Source organism: Nyctibius grandis, chromosome 10 (assembly GCF_013368605.1).
Source record: "Nyctibius grandis isolate bNycGra1 chromosome 10, bNycGra1.pri, whole genome shotgun sequence".
Taxonomy (NCBI): Eukaryota; Metazoa; Chordata; class Aves; order Nyctibiiformes; family Nyctibiidae; genus Nyctibius; species Nyctibius grandis.
This window is the reverse complement of record NC_090667.1, coordinates 3,754,800-3,778,935: the sequence shown is the minus strand read 5'-3', so window position 1 is coordinate 3,778,935 and position 24,136 is coordinate 3,754,800. Positions and strand designations below refer to the sequence as shown.

The 24,136-nt window shown below is 40.7% G+C and overlaps 2 protein-coding genes across 3 annotated transcripts; one reads left to right on the top strand and one right to left on the bottom strand.

The window, feature by feature from the left end:
* Positions 1-2,277: 2,277 nt before the first annotated feature.
* LECT2 (leukocyte cell derived chemotaxin 2) lies at positions 2,278-6,855 on the top strand. The gene is made up of 7 exons (XM_068409461.1): positions 2,278-2,349; positions 2,868-3,000; positions 3,895-4,046; positions 4,582-4,752; positions 5,467-5,581; positions 5,948-6,099; positions 6,665-6,855. Exons 1-7 carry the CDS (start codon positions 2,304-2,306, stop codon positions 6,853-6,855), a joined length of 960 nt encoding a protein of 319 aa, XP_068265562.1. The 5' UTR covers positions 2,278-2,303.
* Positions 6,856-7,732: 877 nt separating this feature from the next.
* On the bottom strand, positions 7,733-22,313 carry LOC137667916 (F-box/LRR-repeat protein 21-like). 2 transcript variants are annotated; one of them, XM_068409143.1, is made up of 8 exons: positions 22,269-22,313; positions 18,578-18,673; positions 16,986-17,126; positions 14,086-14,517; positions 13,297-13,419; positions 12,424-12,595; positions 10,560-11,026; positions 7,733-7,803 (listed from the first exon to the last, which is right to left on the bottom strand). In XM_068409143.1, exons 4-8 carry the CDS (start codon positions 14,455-14,457, stop codon positions 7,801-7,803), a joined length of 1,137 nt encoding a protein of 378 aa, XP_068265244.1. In that variant the 5' UTR covers positions 14,458-14,517; positions 16,986-17,126; positions 18,578-18,673; positions 22,269-22,313; the 3' UTR covers positions 7,733-7,800. The 2 variants fall into 2 exon arrangements, with proteins under 2 accessions (XP_068265244.1, XP_068265243.1); XM_068409142.1 differs by lacking the exon at positions 7,733-7,803 and having other exon boundaries at positions 8,574-11,026.
* Positions 22,314-24,136: the final 1,823 nt, after the last annotated feature.

Here is a 24,136-nt window from a genome sequence, read left to right as displayed (position 1 = left end):
AAACGTACATAGCTACAAGCAATTTGGAGTCAGCTCTGTAACACAAATGAGATGGAAAAAACAGCACAGAACAGGTAGCTTAGAGCCAATTTACAAGATACCAGACTGCAAAACAGGACTCGGAGAAAAGCTTCTTCAGTGTCTGTGAACCTGTAACACAGTTGTACTTGTCTCCTCGTGCCTACCAGCTTGGCTGGCTTTACACCCAGCCTTCCCTTCACAAGACTTTGTAGAGTGGATTGAGGTGCTGCAATTCCTTCCTTGGTAAATTATGAGCATGTGAGTTCACAAAAGTCTATAAAAATTGTTAGATTTCAAGGCAGGTTTGCCCCAGGTAAAATTTATATGATGAGATATTTAAAACTCCGCTAGTGCAAACTGGCAGTCAGGAGTAAACCAGGAATAAAATCTGGTAGAGATCATTATTGCAGAAACAGAAGTCACAGAATCAATCAGATTGGAAGAGCCCTCTGGGATCATCGAGTCCAACCATTGCCCTGACACCACCACGTCAACTAGACCATGGCACTAAGTGCCGTGTCCAGTCTTTTCTTAAACACAGCCAGAGATGGTGACTCCACCACCTCCCTGGGCAGCCCGTTGGCTTTGTTTCCAGGAGGAAAAAAAAAGCTAGTTATCAAGCTAGCCAAGCTCAGAAATACTTTTCTACCTCTGTGCTATGACAGCTTCATTGAAAGATGCCACCCGTACCACCTCCCTTGTTGATTGTCTCTGCTAAGGAGAGCCGAGGGGGGTTACAGAGAGCTTCTGCCAAATGAAGGCAAGTAAGCCTGGAAAGCTGCAAAGAATCTTACAGCAGCTCTCCCAGCTTGTAGCAACAAAGGCTGTTTCTGGCAAGAGCCACACAAACCCATACACCCTGTCTTTCAGTTCAGGGGTAAGCAGCATCCCCAAATCCTGAATACCTGGAGAGCTCTCACCAGCACCTTGCATCATTTGTAAGCCTGGATTCCATTATATTGAGAACATTACAATCAAAAGCCCCGTCAAAACTAGACTGAGGGGACATAACATTTATAGAAATATTTGTTTGGTGGCTACGAGTGTGAAAAACAGCAGTTCTTTCTGGCAGGATGGGGGAGAAAGCAGCAGGAGTAAAAATCAGCAAAGCCACTTGTAATAACCCCAGGGAGGGCTAAAAGATTGCTTGGGGGTTAAATATTGGCTGTAAAAAAGCTTGGAACGATGAGTGAAGAATTTGTTTCCAGCTGCTTGTTCCATGGAGATTTGCAGAAAACACAATGTGCAGACACTCTCTGTCACCGTTTAGTTTGCAAAGAGACATCTGTTTCTCCTCTGGATAAAACCTGCAGGACTTCCAGAGGTTTCTGTAACTTGGACTATCAGATAGCTTATGTGGAAGCTCCATGACTCTTAAATTTCATATTAACCACAAAGAAAATGTAATGCTTTTCTGTAAGTAGTGCAGAAAAACTAAACTGAAAGAACAATTAAAAGAGACACTAACCAGCCTGCTTAATAGTACAATATCTGAAATCAAGCAGATACTAAATGAATCATTTTAAAACCTAGAATATTTTAACTCTATGTCAGTTACGCCATGCAACTTGCGTTTGCAAGTCTTCATTTTGGAACTTGAAGATGTTTTAATAGGAATTTAGCTGTCAAAAGCTAGGGTTTCAGTGAAAAGACTTCATGGATTTAAGTCCAGCCTAGGTGACAATTTCAGCTGAACAGAAAAAAAAAAAAAACCACGTTTCCATGCAAAAAATCTGCATTTCTTAGCCTAAGTAAATATTCCTGCTACACCAAACACTGCACCTTGATGTGTTCTCTGTCACTCTGTCAGAAAGCTCTAATGGGCACATACACTGGAATGAGCAGCGAAGGACAAACTGGTTATGTCTACCATGAAGTCTTGCCCACCTTTTCCCTCCAGCTCAATCCTCTGGACCATACTCTTGGTTCCCACCATTTTTGGCCTAAGTGTGCCCTTGCTTCAGGAAGGGGAAAAAAGGTGTTAAGAAACGGTTCAACCAGAGCTTCCTGAAATGTGGGATTGTTCATTTCCATCTGTTACTGTGTGCTAACAGCCCAATTCTTTTATCCATCTTTCCCAACCAGCTCTAACAACTGTCAGAGGTTGTAGACATCCTCAGTGCCTAATATGGCAACATGGTCTGCCCCGAGCTGCAATACTTTGCTCAAGACTGATTGGCCAAGACAACAGACCTGGGCTTTCAAAAACACATAAATACCCCAGTCAGCTACTGCTCAATGTCTTTGATTTCATCAAAGAACACCGGTGAAACAGCCCCAAAATGACAGCTCTCAGCCTGGTTGCCCTGGTCAGCTTGGTGTCCACTGGTGAGTTGTTATATTGCATTTGGTCTTGACTGGCTGTAGGCAGACACTAACGAATTATTGAAATTTGCTCCAACATAAATGATATGTTTTTTCAATCTAGTTTTATGAAGAGTTATGGCAATGTGCACAATTATTAATATTATAAAATACAGAATTGGGTGTGTATTTAGAGTCATATATTGATGTGCTTAGAGGTTTCATGAAGAAAGTGAAAATAGTTTGACTTATTTCACAAGCTGATATTAAAAACAGTGATAGTGTGTGTGTCTTAAAACAAGACCCCTAGAAAAAGGGATCAAATCTATATAACAGGTTGTACAATGTTTTTACCTCCAGTTTCTGAAACTATAAACACCCATGAGCCACTCTCCACAGTATTTAAGGAAGAAGCCTCTCTTCTGTGGCAGAAGAGTCACGTCTTCCACTTTAAATCCACTATTTTGCAGCTTAGCGCTTTCTGTTGCACTGTACTAAGAACACGGTTGAATTTCCCCCATTTTCCTCTTTTTCACATGAAGTTGTCGCCAAGCAGTTGGACGCCCACCCGCCCCAACAACAACACAGACACTGGGCTCCGATCTGCAGCGGGAACCCCAGCAACAAAATCCGGGGCTGCGATCGATACGGCTGCGGCTATTTCGGTGCTGACAGGTAACGCAGCAGGGTGTCAGGAGTGAGGAGCAGGGGGTTTTGCTGTTGCTTTCCTAAATAAAAATGGTCACACAGGAGAAAGAGTAGAGTTTAACCAGAGCTGACACTTAGAATGAGAGAAGGCTGTTGTCTGCAGGACCTCTTCCTCATTTTTGGGATGTTAATAGGCAATCTCACTGAAGTGCAGTAACACCACTGCTACTAATTGGTGCATGGGGGAAGAAGCAAGACCACTACACAAATCAGCAGCCAGAGTAGTAAAGGAATGGAAAATATTTCAAGGATTTGTGTCATTTATTCTTGTTGCTTATAGACCAGATATTTAACTAACATTCAGGGACAGCTTACAGGAAGCTAAGTAGATTCATTTACACAAGCTCAAGGTCTGCCAGCATCCTTCTTTAAGTAGGCAGCTCACAACAGAACAGGTTATACTTCCCTGAAAAATGCTTTTATACGTAGAATGACTCCTGCCCTCCCTGTGTTTTCCTCTCATCTCCTCTCCCCAAGCTCTATAAGTGTCCATCCTCCCCGTGTAACTTCCAAATTGCTAAACAAGAAAACCCCAAACATAAGATTCTATTTTACACTGGCACAGACTTATTTTGGGGTAGAAAAGGGGTACTTTTCTATAACAGCTTGAAATATCCCATGAACTTGGGAAAATTCAAAATACAGTTAAAATTTGAAATGTCATCCCCCTTTAAAGAAGGTCAGAGTAATACAAACATTTTGCAATAATAAAAGATGGATCAAAGCCACTGTTCCTTTCCAATGTCATCACAGATGCAAAAATTGTTAGACAAGCTTCAGACACTGTACCATGTTAACTGACCTGTCTATACATACCGTTAAGCCTGACAGACTGCTCTAATTCCCTATTTATGTTTTCAGGCACAGTGGTAAAGGCAAGCACGTGGGCGTGGATGTCATCTGTGCTGACGGAGCGACGGTGTACGCTCCTTTCAGCGGCCAGCTCTCCGGACCCATCCGATTCTTTCACAACGGAAATGCCATTGATGATGGAGTCCAAATCAGGGGATCAGGCAAGTGATAACAGCGGACACCTTGTGAGGCACCCACAAGTAATCATTTACTTGAGTAAGGTTTCTGTGGCTCTTTAATTCAAGCAAAGTGTTGACTAATTTTAGCCCTTCTCTAGTTCCTACATGGAAGAACAACTACGCTGCTGCTGAGAAATATCAGAAATCAGCACAAGCTGCATGTTGTCCTTTTGCTATGCTTTTCTTGGAGAGGAGGGAAGAAGGGAGTTAAAAAACATGTAGCAGAAAAGCAACTCCAAATAAGAAAACAAAAGGAAACAGCAAAAATAAAGTATCAGAAATATGCCCTCAATTTTGCTGAGAGGATGTTTTCTTGTCCCTGTTTTCCAACTCCCTCTTTTCCTCTTCTCCATAACAAAACAAGTAATTTTGATTTCAGGATTGTTGGTACCTTGACTACATCTCTGCTTTGTCATTACAGTCTCCAGTAAGCGGCTAGCACAGAAGGTTTCTTGCTCACCCAAGAACAGATGCAGCTGGTGTTGCCTGACCTTGCTTCCTCTCCCATCTCTTCTAGGTTACTGTGTAAAGCTCGTCTGTATTCACCCCATCAGATACCACGGCCAAATCCAACGAGGGCAACAACTCGGGAGAATGCTGCCTATGCAAAAAGTATTTCCTGGCATTATCTCTCACATCCACGTTGAGAACTGTGACCGCTCTGATCCTACTCCTCTACTTACGCCTGGTAAAAGAAAACAAAAACAAAAAACCCCCCAGAATAAGCAGTATAATGAATGAAAATTAAGTTAGTAATTAATTTCAAATAAGGACAACAATACCAAATAGCAATAGTTTCTTCTGTCTCAGGTTCTCCCTGACAGCAATATCCAAAAGAAAGAAAATATGCATTGTAAATACAGCATAACAGGTCTGTAGGCAGTGTTACAGGATGGAGAATATATCAGCTTATCAAGTGGTATTTCTCGCCCCTCCACGACACAGCAGCAGCAAGTCACAGCAATAATCTGACTCAGACAACTCTTCTGTTTGTGCCCTTTCAACTACTAGCAATTTTTTCAGTATTGCATCTTAGCAGACTTTAAATTTGTATTTGCAAAGAATCATCCTAAAGATTTTGATAGTTGTGTAGAAGACGACTTGAGGAGTCCAGTCCCATTAACCTGAGCATAGAAAAAGAACCAAAACAGAGTCTTTTTCCATCCCTCAGATTACACTCTAGGAACCATGATACTCTTCTGAATTTCTCTCTTTAAAGCAGAACATTACAATCCACTCTTAGGTGTACATTCCATTTACATTTCCTAAAAGGGTGACAAATTCTGTGGCTGAAACATCCAACTACATGTGTGGGATGAAATTCCAGTATGTTCCAACCTAACTCAAATTAAAACAGAACCTAAAAGTTAATTTCCATGTGCTGTGTTTCTCTATTTCACAGATGTCCCACCACTCCCACAACAAGACAGTCGCTGGGCAACAGTGTGTGCTGGGAATCCTACAAACGAGATAAGAGGCTGTGATAACTATGGCTGCGGATACTACGGAGCTCCAAGGTACTAAACGATTGGAACATGTGGGGTTTTATTGCTCCTCCACTGAAATAGAGTTGAACTCCCTTTAAGCCATTTAAGAATTATAGCTTTGAAGGTTTAGGTGGGACATGAGGGAACTTTTTCACTGCCAGGGTAATGCAGCACCAGAACAGGCTGCCCACTTTGTTCATAAAATCTCTGTGCTTGGAGGTTTTTATGAGTCAGGCTAAGCCATGCCTGACCTGCTGTTGGGAACTGTCTTGACTCAAGTAGGAGGTTGGACTTGATGTCCTCCACAGGTACCTGCCAACCAACATTCTGTGACTCTACAGGTCTCTGTGTAACGTTAGGCCTGACAAGAGACTTCTCTATGTTACTTGTTTTCAGACGCAACGGTAAAGGCAAGCACACGGGTGTGGATGTCATCTGTGCTGATGGAGCAACCGTGTACGCTCCCTTTTCTGGCCAGCTCTCTGGGCCTGTTAAATTCTTCCACAACGGAAATGCCATTGATGACGGAGTCCAAATCAGGGGATCAGGTAAATAGCTATTTTTCATTGAATATTTCTTTCTGCCTTGAGTTCATATATGGTGTATTACCTTGCAGCTAGCCAAAGTAGTTAAGCAATGTACATGTTTTGAAACACTGCATCTTCTATTCATCTGCATGCAAAACTTCTTGCCCCTGTTAGAGTGCAAATATAAGACACCCACTCTTAAATACGAGGCAAGATCTCACATCCAGGACCTGTTAGTTTTCTCTCTTCGAGTACTGAGGTTGGAGCCCAAATTACAGTGGAGGAAAAGTTTTTTAAAAATATGGAGTTTGCATTCTGTATAATGTCTTCAAGCTCTTCTCTTCACTAAAGCAGGATTTCCCACCTTCTCCCTCCCTCCCACATTCCCTCCTCCACCAAGCCAACAACTCCAACCACTCTCTCTATTTTTTATGACCACAGTCTCTTTGCTGTCTCGGTATTTCCACTATTGCTCTCTCAGTGGAAAGGACAAGACAGAAACCATTAGTATTTCTGAAATAGTTAGCACAGAAGAACAAATGTTTCATCAGTCATCTCATGGTTTCCCTCCTCTTCTTTTCACCAGGCTTCTGTGTAAAACTACTCTGCATCCACCCCATCAGATACAATGGTAGAATTTCTAAGGGACAAGTCCTCGGGAGAATGTTGCCAATGCAAAGAGTATTTCCTGGGATCGTATCTCACATTCACGTCGAGAACTGTGATCGCTCGGATCCTACCAGCAATCTCGAAAGGGGGAAATGGCAGAGAGAGTGAAATGGAAATGTAGTAAATGCCAAATAAATTCATCTCAGCATCCAAAAGTTGTTTTGTCTTATCACATGGGCAGCCTATCTCAGTGAAGGAAGGAAAAAACGTATTTTACAGAATGTAAAAAGTTATACAATGTGCACAACAACAGTTTATATTACTACTGATTCAATACTTTAGGCCTTACATAATATTGCAAGGTGCTAACATTAATATATGTTTCAGGTACTGGTTAGGTACTGTTGTTTAAGTACTTGTAATTGTTGTGAACATTGTATCTTAGGCTAATTTATGAACTTCACGACACCTTGGCAAACAAGATCACTTTAGATTTTGAAGGCACCTGAACTGAGGAAAACTAGAGGGAAATTTATCAAAACACTCCACAAGGCATAAAAGATGCTGTTTGGCATTGTCATGCCAGAAAAACCGGCGTCTATTGGAGGGCAAAAGGGACTCCACACAAGGGAAAAAGACTGGAGTTGTTCTTGTGGGAATTTGCATTTACAAGAGAACTGGGAAATCAGCAATGACTAATTAGAAACTTTCTCAAGGAGTCTGAAACATCAGTGAGCATGAAAACTAGCTCACCCCCTCACAGGGCAGAAAAGGTGCCCTGTTAACTTCTCACTGTAACTCGGCCTTTCTAGTGACCCCACAAATCTCCTTAGCACATCAGGTGTAAATTCTGTACTTCATTTTGAGGGTTTTAGTTACTCTAACAAACTGTTATCATTGCATTACACACATTAGAGATGGCGTTTTCGAAAGCCTTTGCAGGGCAGTGGAACTAGGAAAAGCCAATAAAACAGACAAAACTTGCCTTAGCTAGGACAAGGCAGAGCTCTGAGATCCAGGCTACTCCAGGCATAGTGGGAAGTAAAGGGAGAAGGCAGCCAGCTCCAGGTTCTTGCTAAGTGCAACACCTCCACTGCAGTCATTCAGGATGACCTACTAAAGAAGGAAAAGAAGAACCACGCTTCACGCAGTGTTTTGACACTCTTCCCCAAAGCACAACACATACACCATAGCACCAACACATGACACTGAACAAATCTAACACTGAAACTATGAAATTCAACATTAACATGTCAGAAGTTACCTTTCAATTAAAATTATCTTCCCACACTACCAGTGAAGAATTGATATTTCACATAGACACTATTGTATCGGTTTTGTTCACATTTAGTTATAAACTCAAGCATCAGTTGGCCTTACTTGTTAAGACCAGTTAGCAGAGCAAACGCACAGGAAAACCATTGCATCAAAATTCACACCATTAATACATGCAAGCCCATTTTTCTAGAAGCTTGGAGCTGGAGCAAGCCAACATTCATGGCTTCACAGAAAAGCTGCTTTAGTAAGAGGGGCAGAGAAAGGGACAATATTCAAAGCAGCATTTTAAGTTTCCTCTGAACTGTATTTCTGTATATAGCCTATGGTGTTTGATACTTCATTAATGCTGTTGTGTCAGCTAGAGAGACATGGAGGACCCTTGGACTCTCCCATCTACAAGATTTGTCCACGTTCCATTTTACAGTTTCAGCATATCAAAAATCCTCAGGTCTGAGGCACGAACATGAAACGACAATGACTAATTTGCTATAAACCAAGAGTTAAACATTTCTACTGCCTCTCTCCAGGTTTGTCAAGTACATGGTTTCTAATAGGACAGAACCTTGTCTAAGAGGAGGACATGGTGTAACAGATGGATCAGTCTCATATCAGCACACATATTAGATCACTTTATTATGTTTACATTTAAAGCAAACCACACATCTTAAACCAAATACTGTTTAGAAATATTTCAGTGTTTTGTTTAAAAGACAATTATAAACTCAATTACAGAAGCAAGTGCTTGGGTGCCAGTAACCCCAGTCAGATGCTTCTTAACTGTGCAGCAGGCAATAATGCATTACTGATTCAGACGTGCATTATATGTTACCTTAAATCCTTCAGCTTGCAACTGGGAACAAGTCTAAGACAATGGTGGTTTAACCTTTTAGCTGTTATTTTTGCAGTAAAGAAGCGTAAGCGTGGAATAATCTGACGTTTTATCTGATGTGACAAATACTACCAGGAAATCAAATGTAGCCTTCTCATTATAAATAGGAAGATAGAACTACAGCATGAAAATAACTACAGCAAATTTTGTACACAACACATTTCAGTTTACAGTGTGCAAAACATCAACATAAAAACACATGTTCTAATTCACATCAACTCACCATTCCTTTCCCCTTTAAAGAAAACAAATAAATAAACTCTTCCACAAAAGCAATTAATAGCAACAAGTATTAAACAGTCCTGAATTAAAAATTCCAGGATCACCTCCAGCAATCGTTACTCTAAAAATCGAGGCTTACAGCACAGCTCTGCGAGATACAGTCAAGATGACAAGATGACTACTGGCCATTTTGGCCTCTAATTGGAGGGGTTTTTTGGTTTTGTTTTGTTTTGTGTTTTTGTTTTTGTTTTTTGTTGTTGTTGGGGTTTTTTGTTTGTTTGGGTTTTTTTGTGGTTTTTGTGTTTTGTTGTTTGTTTGTTGTTTTTTTTTTAAGTGGTCTAAACCTTTGATGCCAGACAGAAAGTGATCGAAGACAACTGTATTCCATTTGATCCTGCCTTCTCGCTAGCCACATTTATGAGATCCTTTTTATCTCTTAACAATGAAAGCACGGAACAGCACTAGACATCAATCTCTCTATGAAAGACTTCAACTCTCTCAAGCCCAGCAGCTTTTCCTTATACTCTGGCAGCTTCCAGAGTGCTCTGTCATTCACCCAAGCAATCAATCTAGATCCAAACTTTTAAATTCATTAACAACGTCGTTTTCCCATCCATTTAATGGATAAGACAGAAAACCAACATACAGTATAGTGCAGTCTCTACAGTTTAGCTCATCTGACAAAATTCTTTAAAGTGCAATTTAAAACTGGAAAGTTTTTTTGTAAGCATAAGCTTATTTACCACAGCATTTCAATATACCGGCATGAGTCTGAGCTATATTATATTTGAGTAACCTGGGCTAGTGTAAGTATTTTGATGTACAAGCTTTTACATTTATCACATGAATATTTTGACAAATAGCTGCATAAAACATCATGACAAATAATAGGGTTTTCCTGAACTCCAAGTTGTATCCAGCTTCCCATAAAGTTAGATTTGCTAAAGGATAAAGTTTCTCTAGTCCTCTTCTGACTACATCAGAAACACTAAACAAAGACATAAAAAAAAAATCTTTAATGTGAATGGAACATTTAAACTGAAGCTCAGAGAAGCCCAAGTTCACTGAAGTTTGAAACACCTGTAAACCACAGACATACTTTCAGAAGTGTTACGTACACTTAACCTATTTTCTATTTCAACATACCATTAACATTCTAGAATGTTTTGCTGTTACACTACTAGAGGTTCTCAAGGTAGAAAAATTCAAATCTGGAAATAAGTTTTCACCTTTCACTTTTTAAATTCTTTATTTGCATAGAAAGCAACACCCTGATTCTACCAGTTTACCCACAAACGTAGGGAATTCACCATGTTGGCATCATATCAGGAAACCACATTCTTCCAAGGTGTTTGGAGACTTCCAAATGGAGTCGATCTAAGCTATAATCGTTATCTGGAATCAGTACCTCCTCCATTATAGAAAGCTGGGTAAGCCTGCCCCCACACATCTTTACAAATTCAATAAAACCTCTGCAAGTTACCTCACATTCACCAAGTCCCATTGCTGTTAAGTTCTTACAGCGCTCTGCGATCCGAATAAGTTCATCGTCCAAAGGTTGAAGTCCATTAGCACACACAACCAACTCAATTAACCTCGGGCAATTCATGCCAATACGACCCAACATAGCTTTGCTTACTGCACGACCAAAGTAAAGGTGTGTAACAGGGGTTTCCTCTCTGAAGAAAGCATCAAATTCTTCTTCATATAAGAAGAAATACATCACAACGTTGACTTTGGGGGAGTGTTTAACAAGAGCGTCCCAGCTTTGCTTTTTAATAGTGTGAAATTCAACTTGTCCCGGATTTTCACTCACAACGTCTATGCGAAGGTGTTCAAGATCAACATGTTTTTCACTGGAAAGAGCCAGCAGTAGTTCATCGCTTAATATGTAGTAGTTCAAAGCCAGCTCCTTAAGTCCATGACACTGGTCAGCAACACAAAGAATTCCTGAGGAACAACAACGAAAAAATATTACTGTGCAAAATGAAAAGTGCATATAAGCAGAGTTGTTTGCTGTAAAGCTCAAGCACATACTGATTCTATTGGCTTGAGTATTCATACCTATATCCAAAACCCATGAAATATGATAATGTTCTAGATATCCACATCCTTTTATGGGGTTTTGGCCATAAACACTTATCAGTAAAAGAAGCAAGTCTAACTAGTCACATCCATCTTGCATCTGCATATCTTTCTTCCTCTTTGCCTTTCCCTGGGCAGAATTTCAACTTTGAAGAGGCAACTGGAATCAGACAAGATTCAGCTGAACTTGCCACTGTTCCCTTCCCTAATACTCCTTCCTTCAGCATTCAGCTAAACATTCTATTTAAATGACCACCAGCAGCCTAGTTTAAGAGCTATGCTAAAACAGACCCTTCTCTGAATTAAGACATAAACCACATAACTGCTCTTAATCTGTTAGAATACATAGTAGACAGATTAAATCACCTTTTGTGGAGTCTGGATAAGAATATAGGAAAAAGACCAGACCAGGATTCCCCTTCCCCAGCACCAGGGTTTCAGGAGAAAGGTAAGCGAGAAGGGACTCGGAAGCCCCCTGAACTTTCTGGCAAGCCTGTATTTTCTAGTACCCTTGAAGGGAATGAGCCCTTCACCAGCTACTGCTAAAATGAGGAAGTTCATACTAACAGATCTGGACACACGAGGGCACTACAGAAACTGAAAGACTCTCAGTCTTACACTACTAGTTTTTGAAATTTGTACACATTCCAAAGTTATATTAAAAAAAAACAACCATGAAGTATTAACACTTTTGCTCAGTAAGCCAAACTCACAGCACCCTGCGAAACAGTTACTGACAACTGCTCTCATCTCCTCTATCCCACCAAGCAGTAGCTGATCCTTGGGTCAGGGGTTTTGCATGTGTGTTCCCACAGAACACCAGTTAGTTAAGTTCACAAAGTTGCACACAATAAGCAGCACACATTCTGTTACCCTTAGACAGAGCTGGCAATGAACATCAAGTCCTTGGAACATGTGTTACAGACCTGCACTAATTTTGGAGGCTTTTCCTCCTCAAGGCCTATCATCAGAGGTACTGAAGCAGCTGAGAAGAATGTAAAAAAAAATCCCCAGGATTCTAGAAGATGCAGTCAAGTGAGGAGCATCTCCACCTTCATTAATCCAACTCATTCAGTAACACAAAAGACATTATTCTTCTTCCCCTTCCAACTGTCCAAAGCCAAGACTAGGCCAATAAAAGGCCTCTGCTAAGAAACTCAGAAGAGCACTAGAAGTTTTATGATAACTTCTTTCAAACTAAGCCTTGACTCCTATTATATGAAAAATGTAGTAGTAAAGTATCATAAATATTCACTACTCACCAGCAGGTGATACATGAGGACAGCTGCTCATTTTTAGCAGTTTTAGAGTATCACTATTGTTAGCAACAAGAACTTTCAAGGAAGGATCATCAAGAGGTGTGTCATCTATCTTGATTGATGATAATGACTTGGAGTTGATGAAAACCACTGTCAGTGCTGAAGCAAAGTAGGCCTGTTTGGAGAAATCGAAGGAGAGGGAAAAAATCCTATGAAAAGACAGGCAGAACTTCAGCATCTAAACCTCAGGTTTTGCATGCACAGAAAGTACAAAGATAATCACTTCTTAGGCATCCCCTTTCTTGTATAACAAAGAAAGGCTTATTTGAACATGAACACTGGAAATTTTCGCTTAAAGATAAGCTGCTGCATGTGACAAAAGTTAACTTTACACTTAGTAGTTAACTCATCCACTCTGATTTATCTTTTCACTGTAATAAAACAGAGATAAGTGGACATAGTGATGAGCCTGAAGTATCTAGAATTTATCTGCAGAAAAAAAGGAAATGGCATTTATTGTATTTTCCAGAAAGTAACTCTGCTGTGACCTATAGTGTCAAAGAAAAACAAAAATCTCCCATATATTTTAACAGTACATTGCAGCATGTGATCACTGTATCTTTTAATCTAGAAATGAGGAAACTCAAGCCTTCTAAATGATTCCCCATCTCTGCACCACAAAGTATCAATGCTACTAAATTTAATGAATAGAGTCAATGTTTAACTATTTTCCTAATACTAACAGATGCCACAAATTAAAGAAGATATGCCAATAAATACAGACTGTTTCATAAAAATTACCATCAACTGAATGATAACACAATAAGAAAGCTAAAGAGTGAATTAAGTCACTCTAGTTAGTTTGTAGAACATTACCTTAGAGACATTCATGAAGCTTGGTTTTGCTGTAGAAAACAAACCCAGTGTCTTGATAGAACAGTTCACCAACTGAGAAAGGATGTCACAGGCTGCTTCTGCTGACTCAGTACTACTATCAACCTATAAAAGCAGTTAAAAAATAATGAAGTCATTCTTTATTATTATTTAGAAAACAGCATCATGCTTACTTAAGACTGCAAGTTCCACACTTAGCTGTACTGCACCAGATTGTATTTACCACAAGGACAAAGTGCAACATCAGTTAGAAATTTCAAGACAAGAAAGGCTCAATTACCTGAATATACAGGCACAGAATATACAGGCACAGAATCTTTCTCCCTTACTCATAATTTTTCAAAGCATGGTTCTAAAATTTCAAGACAATCTTCACTGTATAGCCTTATTTTGCAAATAAATGATACATCCAAGACAAATTTATTTCCTCAAATGCTTCCAGTGTAAAGAATATTTATCTGCACAATAATCTCCTGAGTACTCAGACTGCCACTAACATTGATTTACAGAAACTACTTATTCTGTATATTCTGAAAACATACAATTCCATCTTCAGCACTGTATTGTATGACCTTAGCGCTTTCTTTACTTTGTAGAGATTAGTGTAGAAAATGGAAGGAAACCATGTACATGTGTGGAAATAAATCGTTGCAGTAGTTGCATTTTTAAACAGACTTCCCAGGCATAACACTCGAGCCAACCAACACAGAGAAGCTGCCTATTTACGCACAGTAACGTGACAAAACAAGCCTCCGTTCATCCCAGACTTACCTTGAAGCTGACGTACTGCAGATGATCAGCGTGTCTCTTGATAATCTGCTGAATGAGGTCAGGATGGGTAGACTTTAAGTAAGAAGTAGCTGGCTGGTTAAGTTCAAATTCAAATCTCCTCCAGAGATCTGGGACATGAAAAATTTCATTCCACCTTCGACAAACAGAAGACACCCTGGCTCGATCTACTAAAGGTAGAAACTGAAAAATATGCAGAATAATGTGGTGTGGAAGGCTCCCCCAGTCCATCGAGGCGTGCAAGTCAGATTCACCAAACACTGAGCCATATGAACAAGTTTTCTGCTTTTTGCTTTTCTGTAATGTTTGAGGAGCTTCATTTTCAACCACAACTTTCTGCGTAGCTCTCTTCATCGTGAAAGTTTCAGGTACTGGAACAATCCAATGTATTCAAACCACACAGTTTCCTGGTCTCTAGAAAGATACAGAAGGGAGAGAAGGCAGTGAAAACACAGTAAGAGATAACAAGTTAGTAAAATTTAAATATAGCACGTTACTATGAAAAAAAGGTATGTCCATATGTCAATATCCAGTGCACAGACATTAGCAAGGACCTTCTTCCTCGATACCTTTTACTTTGTACAACTCGATTTGAACCTGGAAAACTTGGGTTTGTTAATTTACCAAGTGTAGTTTCATGTGTTAGTACTTCATAGTACATAAAGCACTCTGTAGGGGGAAAAAACCCAAGTATTTAACAACAATTTAGTGTAGCAGTAGCAAATTGTGTATGTTTAAGTTTAAACTCCTCAGACAAACTATAGAATCTACTCACAATTTCTAGAAGAATTTTACCAACTACAGAAGCCAAATCAAACTTTTTCAAACACTGATGAACTTGGAACAGACATGTTCAGAAGAGTCAGATTCAGAAGTTTTGCCCATCTCCCCCACTGCTTTGCTTTGTTGGTGTTTTGGTTTGGTTTGGTTGGTTTGGTTTTTTTTAAATGATGTCAGGCAGAGGAAGAAAGTGTTTGTACAACTAACAACAAAACTTCAGAGGTAACTTAGCAAAACAGGGCAAAGTAAGTGAGGTTCACATGCTGTTTCTCAGCAGGAGGAAAGGACAGGGATCCTGGAATGCAGCAAACTGCATCAATCTGCTTCACTGAGGAATGTCTGCCACAGTAGCCAGAGTTCAGAAAAGAGCAGCGTAAGGAAGAGCTCCTGCTTTCACATGCTGAAGCAGTGCAGTCTACTCAAGTCCATTCTAGACCAAATTCTGTTATTCGGTCAATTCTCAACAACCACCTCAACTGTTTCAAATGCCACTTCATTTTACAGTGGGACAAGGCCCCTTCTCAAATGTCCTACTAATTAGATGTTCAACCAGACCTTATCTCTTCCCAACTGGTCTGAAGATAAAATTTTCAAAGCAATCATGTATTTTTTGAGAACAAACAGAACACATCATCTATTTTTACTGAACAATATTCCATGGCAACCATCACAGCATGCTTTTCCTGCTTCCCCCCACCCCATCTTCATTATGAGGGGGGGAAAAAAAATACCAACCAAAATCCAGAAACAGCTGCCAAAACACAGACTATCCTATCAAAAACTTACCTGGCATTTTCCCCAACTTATAAAACCTGATCTGTATAGCTGATGAGGTGTCTGACACGCAAGTGGAACTCCATTTTTAAGAAAATAAAGCATGTGCATTCTTTGAGAAGTGGGACAGAACAACCTAGCCAATTAATCAAGAGCTCTTCGTATGACCAGCTTCACTGCTGTTCGTCCTCCTGACAAATCGCCTCAAACACCAAGGAATTTGTTCTAGCAGCCTTCAGAAATCTTCACTTGGTCTCTTTAAAGTTCCATTTATGAGTGATACATGATACATGCAGAAGGATAAGCTAGTAACACTCTTTAAATTATACTTAATAACAGAAGTTTTTCTTCCCTGAATAGACACACGTGCCTTGCATTAACAAGCAAAGGCAGCAAGTCAGAGAGAATGAAGAACAATACGCTCTAAAACAAAGCAGTATTTCTAAACAATACATTAATGTTACTAAAGGAAGATGCAAGCTCAGCATGAATAAACATCTTGCTACCAGACCATTTTATCAAATTATCATCTACACGACCATGTTTTATGACTTTTGAGTGCTTTAAGTCACGCAATGAATGGGCATTCCAAAGCATTATGTGTGGATGTAGTAATTAACCATTACATTACACTCTCTCTTCCAGTTGCTCATAGCCTTGCTAAATTTAGCCTGAGTCAAATACTTGCTTATTTCTTTCCCCCTCCCTCCTTGGGAGGAATTATAAATTCAGCTGTTTCCTAAAACTAAAGTCCAGAACAAAAAATGAAATTAAACAAACGCTGTTGCCTGAGCAGCTCTCTATGCTTTTGCTATTCTCATGCAAATCTGCAACATCTTGGTAAAACATTAAGTTTCTGAAAAAAATGGAAATTTTAACTTTCTTATTTGAATCTTATTTGAGCTTCATGGGTGCTGTTTTGGCTCCCACAAAGAAGTTTTGGCATCTGAAAACTACTATGTAGATACTACATAGTATCTACACTCTCACTGACGGGACGTGGCCATAACTTGCTCTTGTTCCTACATCCCTTTAAAACCGATAACTAAAATCTCTATTTTTAGCATTCTGTATTGCAGTACTTTAAATCTAGCAAAGTGACCTTCTATTACTCACTGTGGAATGCAAAGGCAGAAAAAGGTTCCACTGGTTATATATCAAGAAGTTTTTACCAAACATGAAGCCCTAATATTTACTGTGAAAATGTGAATGTTTATTTCATTCTGAATACTTAAGCTATGAAGAGTATATATTTTAAAACACAACTTCAGTTAACTAAATTACAGTTCCATGTTAGTATTCAATGAGAGGTTTACATGCACACATACCTCCAAAGAATGTGGAAGTTCCTGTCAGGTTACCAGCACCTTTCTGGTATCTGAACACCCATCCCACTGTTGAGTCATCCTGTATGCGTGCACGGATTCCTTAACCAGAAGGCAGGGACTGGTCCCAGGAGATGAACTGACCTGTGGAGCCACCAACCAAAGAAAAACTGTTCTGCAATGTCTCAGAGTCCCACTGGAGGGATTCAACTCAGTTTTGGAACAAAGACTGACATGAATAATACACTCTGCACTGCAGGGCAGACGTGGAAGTAGAACAACGGAATGCAACAAGTAAATTAGTTTTACCAAACATTCTCTGAAAACTATCGTTTAACTAATGGGAAGGTGCAATTGTTGGCACAAATCTAGTTTTTGCATTATCTAAAATCTTAGTCACATCAGTACTCTTATGCAACAGAGATACACGTCTGGATTCTTGAATATTACTTAAAAAAATTACTAACCTGGATAAGAAACATTAAATTTTTTCAGCTTACTGTATACCAAAACCACATGAATCAAAATAGTTATACTTAAAGATATGAATTCTAATATTTTAAAATTTACAGACTCTTGGCTTTAAACATTATTCACTTTTAGTCCAAAAGTATGCTTACTGCATTGTGATAATCTTGATAGTAAACAAACTATTTTTGCTAATTAAAGCCTATGTGGAAAAAAAGATAGCAATGATGTACGAATATGCTCCCATCTATGAATATGAAAAAACTACCCTGTATCTCAGTATGAAAGAGTGTCTTGGTCTGCTGTAAGAAAGTATACCCAAAACCTCCAAATTCAGTTACCCATTTTACATTTGAAGATGGTTTAATGGAAAACTATAGGAACAGCAACACACATCTTCCTAAATCATGACAGGTTTGAAAGGAAAAAGTAGATCTAAAACCTGAAGATGTTTCCAAAGTATTGTGTTCAACCAGCAGTAACATCTGCAGAAATCTTCTCACGCTTTTTTATTTTTCTTTAAAAGATGGGAGACATGAGGCTTTAGATTCTCCCAGGTCATACCATTATCTTTTGAAAAACTACCCAGTTAATATCAGCTTTACAGTGTAAAGTTTAACAGGTGTAGTACATGTGTTAATTATGAATACAAGAGAAGCTGCCCCTATCTCCTAAGCAAAATCAAACTCAAGTACTGAAAGCTGTGCAAGTAATGTTGCTGCTCAGCTCACACATCAGAAAATTTAAGAGCTGCGTAATTATGCTTGCCTATAATTAGAAAGCTGATATACATGAGTAACTCTGCTCGTGGATGGCATCTGAAGAAGTTTGTAATCTGTGGTGGCCTTGTATTGCACGTACAGTCTACAAGTACTACATGTTCTTCTGTCAAGTGAGCAGGCTGGCCCTTTGCTAACTCTGCATGGCACATAAAATTCATTCACAAAAGTGCTGTCAGTTTCTAACCCATAAAAGGTAGGTTTATAACAACACCTGTAAACAGAACACATAAATAACATTGTAATTGAGAGAGCAAAACACTGAGATGCAATTTAAAGATTCAACACAGAAGTGTATTAAGCCTAAGTTTATAAACCACACAATGTATTTTTAAGTGGCTTTCTTACCTAAAGAATGCTTCCAAGTTACAATGGGCAATAAATGAATGAACCAAGGCAGCTGCAGCCATGGGGCACTCTCAAGCATCTGTCTGCTTTCCTCTCCTGTCCAGATAAAACGCCACAAAAACCTTTATTAGTTAAAAAAAAAATAATCCTTGTATTACATCCCATGCAAGAATTATAGCAAAATATGTCAACATCAATTTATACATTTTCTTGCTTTAGTGAAGGAGCTTGAGGGCATCATCTTAACACAAGGTAGCTTATCCCACCTGGAAATAGTGCATCATTGATAGATATGTTAGGTCACTAAGTATAAAACTGATTGGAAACAAATGTTGCAACTGCAGTTACATTGTACTGGTAAACAGTACAATGTAAACAGTAAGTTATCCAATATTTGCATTATCATTACCATTAGTAGCAGAGTGTGGTAAACAACTGTCTGTAACTACTAACATAATCTAAGAGTCACAGAAAACCAAAATGTTTTTTTCCTGCCTGTTTCCCTGTCATTGGCAAGGCTGTCTATGGGCATAGGGAACTACCTGACAGATGATCAAAACACAGACACCACACAGCACAGCTTCCCACCACCAAACGTGCACCAGCCCCACGTCTCCACCCGGTCCAGCCCTGGGTACAGTCACATGGCAAGGAGCAAGACAGGAGCTGCATCAACAACAAACCACCCAGCCCACAGCCTCCTCCCTGGTGACGAGCTCCCAGAAAGGCGACGACAGTCTGTACAACCTGGCAGCTGTACCACAAACTACCACACCAGGGGGGGGCTTAGATTAAAAGTCCCCTCACTCGCTCCACGCTACATTCTTTTAATATTACATTACAGAGAAGCTTGTGTTTCAGTGTCTTCCATCATAAGTAATCATTCAAAGCTTTAACCCCAAGAATATCACTTTTATAAAAATACATGAAATAACTGAAATATTTCTCATGATAAACTTTACAGGCCTATCATGAGGGGGGGTGAGAAAAAACACAAGTACAGCCTTCCATCTGTTCTATACTCAGGATTTCAGTATTCTTCCCAACACTTTTCAGGGTGGCTGCAAGCAAAATAGTTGTTAAGAGTAAAATAACATCTGAAAATTAGGAAAAGGACAGGAATATCCTTTTATAGTAAGAAATGTATCAAATATAGTTCTATTAATGTAGTTGATAAAGACTAGCAACAATGTTCAGCAGGCTTCTGAATTTCACAAAGGTTTGGACTGGTTACCTGTAACAGCTGAATACTCCCTCTTAACAACAGATTACCTCCTGATGGAATGAGCTTCTCATTCACAGACTGGTCCTGGAACCAGTGCAGAAGGAAGTTTATACTTTTACATAGCAGATAAAAGTAACAAAATTAAAAAAAAAAAGTTACTGAAAGTTCTTGCTAATGACAACAAAAAAAATTAATCAGGTGTACAGTCTAATGATGCTTACTTTAAAGTGTCCAAGGCCACAAGAACCATCCAAAGCAGCTTAAACAATGTCAGCTCACGTAAGCAGCAATGTTTATAATAAAAAATAACTAGTTATCAGAGCTGCAATCAAATACAAGCTTGTTATGTAAGTAACAGTGAATTGTTAGTCTAAGATAGAGTTACACAAATTATTATCAAAGATAAACAGCAGCAACACAGCTGTTGAAATGAAACACTTTGCCAGATGATGAGGTTCAGCAAATCTATTCATAAGCTCGTTCATGCAGAGCAAAGTATCAAATATTGGGGCATGACCCTATACAGCTGTTTTCCTCTATAAACTCTGACTTCAATGTACTGTGATCAAGTATTTTGCACAGCTGCATGTTATCCTACTCAAATCCACAAAAACCAACAGGGATCCAGAAAAATTTAAGTTAAATTACTGTTTCTGCAGCTTATCCTGGTAGGAGAACTGTAAACTTCTGCTAAACTTAATAGGTTAAAATCTCTTCCACGACATGGGGTCTCAGCAGGGGATGCTGAGAAAGGTCAGCAGTGGCTCAGTTAAGCCAGCAGCTGTTCACTACTTCCCATCCTACAATGTCAGTTGCAAAAAAAGAGGTTTTATTACTATAACCCAACATATCTCAGACTCAAGCCACAGAAATAACTGCTTCCTCTGATTTGTAGATTCCCCTTTCAGTTCTCAACGCCAGGACTCAGCAGGAATTAATAAAATAAAACACCATAAAACCAGGTTTCTAGTAGAGACAGTAAAAAAAAATAAAAACCCAAACCAAAACAAATCCAGCAGAAATTAAGTTCCTGAGCAATAAAAAAAACCCTTTCAAATAGCTAAGCTTGGAAATCCTCGGGGATAAAGTAGGCATCATGATAATCACAGAATCACAGAATCATGATAATTAAGCTTTAACTTTCTAACACTTGGAAATTAGTGCTTATGGATCTGCCTTCAACAGCTGAAATATTTGTCACATTAATCACAGTGTCTTTAAAAAAAAAAAAAAAAAAAAAATCACAGTTCAGTGACAGTATCGAGGTTACCCACTCACAACATTAAGGAAATCAGAATTAAGGAATTCAGAGTCCACGTGGGGAACGAGAGCAGCAGATACTGTACGCAAGAAAGGCGGCACTGGAGAGTTGTTGCAACTGCTGATGCAGCCTCAAATTCAACTGCTGAGTATATGTTTCAAAACATAGATCAAAAATGCATTTTAAGCTTAAGTCTCAGAAGATCTAGTCCTTCAGTATGACGAGCTCCAAGATTAAGCTTTTTCTTCATTTAGGACACAATGATCTTTTAATGGGTGGCATTTTTGATTCTGAACAGGATTTTTTTTTTTTTTAAATCAATCCTCATTCTTCTCAAAACTGAGCCTCTCTCTCAAGGGATTTATCACGTTTTTAAAATGTTTATGACAAAACCTCAGAGACCTAAAAATAACAGCGTTCAGCTGAACATCTTCACGCTTGCATTAGTTTTAACTGAAAAAATACAAACGATTGCCACTTTTAGTGTTATTTAGGTGACAAAATTTAGCTATTTGTGTTCTACTGATAGAAACTGAAAGCCACCCCCACCTGAATAGCCTTCAGACGACGAACACCACCCAAGACTCCCCTTGTTTTACTAAATGACACACCTGAAGGTCTGCAGCTCTCGAGGGCTTACCCAAACGCTACACCGCAGAAAAACAACAACATTCTTTCTGCAGGTTTTCTAGAAATGTTTCTACCCGACTGCAACAAGCCATTTAAGCTCTTTACATCGGAAAAAACCCTTCTTTTCCAACCGACAGCTCCCGAGCATCCCCAGCGCCCCGCTCCCAACGCGCTCGCTCGGATGCTCGGTCCCTCTCCAGTTATTTCGCCTGCACGGAGCCGGCCGGGTGACTTCAGGAGGGGCACAAACCCGACCGAGCACATCAAACCCTCCCTGCGCTGAGAGGTTTTAAGCTGCTGTTTCACCTGCGCCTTCAGCACAAGGCGGCCCTGAGCGAACGCAGCCCTGGGCAGGGCATTACCCCTCCCGGAGGCGCCTTCCGCAGCTCTCCCTGAGGAGGGGGAGCGCGGGGGCCTCCCCTCAGGCCGCAGGCGGGGGCTTACGAACGCCAGGCGTACACGGGAGCGCTGCCGAGGCCAGGCCTCCCTCACGGCTCAGGGGGAATTAAGGCCTCCAGGCGCGATACGCGCCTGCCCGCCCGCCCCCGCACCGCCCTCCGGTCCCCGCCGCTCACCGCCGCCTCGGCGTGGTCCCCGGGCAGTGGCAGGGCCGCGGCAGCCGCAGAGCAGAGGGAAGCACCGCCGACTGCCCCGCGTCCTCCCCGCCCGCCGAGCGCCCTGGCCTCGCCCCCGCCCGCCCAGGGGAGGAGCCGGCGGCGCCCGGCCCCGCCCCCGCCGTCCCACCGCGCAGGCGCACTGCGAGGGGCCGTCCCCGGCGGCACGTGACGGCGGGCGCCATTTCGCGCCCCGGCGAGCGTGGCCCAGCGGCCGGGATGGGGAGGGCGGGCGTTGGGGCGGCGGCGGCTCCGGAGCCCACTGTGCCCCCCTTCGAGGCAGGGAGGGACCCTGCTCCCGGTGGTCTGCCCTCTCCTTTCCCTGCCCACTCAGCAGGGGCGGTTTCTCCTCCCAACCAGGTCTCCTCAGGCCCTTGCTGCAGGGCCTGTTTCCCACTCATTTTTAGCCCCATGAATTTTGCATCATTTCCTGACATGAACTACCTGTAATCCTGCATCTTCTTTAAACTGGGGCAGGTCTGGGCTTTGGGAACTGCCCCATAAGCCTCATCAGCTGGCTGTTTCTTCCAGGCACAGCTCTCCCCTGTGCCTCCCATCGAGAGCTGGGCCTCGGGGAAGCGGCTTTGTGGCACTGTGGCAAAGGAGCTCCATCCTTTTGGCCTGGAGGCCCAAAAATCAATGTGGGAGCAACACTCCCTCTGTGCAACTGTACCTTTCTGCCCCCCTCAAGGGAAGCCTCAGAGAGGCTATGCTGGTCACTCCCCTGCTGAATGCTTACACTTCAAAAGAAGATAGAATACAAGCACCTTTGACATTTTTAGCAACCTGTTGGCCAAAAAGGGCCCGATTCTGAACAGCAAGGCTTTTCCCACTTGCTGTGCATGTCCTCACTGCCTGCCTCTTCACATCACCCTGCCAGGGTCAGCAGGCTGATCACTGGGTCCTGCGTCTAAACCAGAGATGCCAAAAGTACACCTCTAATTTACTAAAGAATAATTTTTAAAAATGCAGATTTTATCTCTGCAGTCATACTGCATAACAGCTCATCGCTAGTCAATGTTTCTTTATGATTGTAGTTATATCGGAACAATTCAGTTTTTATTACCGACAGCTACAGAACACTCGCAACCACAGATTTCCTGGGTCTGGCATATAGCAATAATTAACCAATAACAAGCCTTTATAGCATCTTTTTATGAAGAGATAATACTAAACATACGAATCATTTCAGTGGTAGATCATATCTGCACTATATAAAAGCAAAGCTGGCAAAATGCAACTGAGTATTTGTATGACATCAAAATACAGTTTCTGCAAGCAGACCTGAAAAACTAGAAAATGAGCATGCTGAAGGGCTAGTGAAACAAACTGCAAGGAATATTTATCACACAGTGGCTGTGACATCTTCAAAGTACACAATTTCTTCCAACAGAATGACAAAACACACTGCACATTTAAAAACCAGTTTAGTTTAGAAAATCTGCCAAAAACACTCTTACCTGTATGGTTCTCGACTGTTTTATTCAGAACCTAAAGGAAGTAGAAGATTAAGTTCCAGGTATTTTTTTTCAAGTCTTTTGATCCTGGTACATGTTTTTAAACCGATTTTGCAGTAAATATTGCTACAAAAAGCACCTTTAACTTATGAGTTACTATCTGTAGGCAGTAATAGAGGATAGATTGTGAACAGAGATTAATGGAGATTTGTAACTAGTATCTAAATCCACCAGTCATGGCTTGCTTTGGTGCATTGCCAATAACCTTCAGGCTGCTGTACAGGAGCAGGTTCAAATGTACTTTAGAAGGATTCATACAGACTAATCTCTGAGGCTTTCTGTATAGAAGAGTTTCCTCTTTTGACCTAGTCT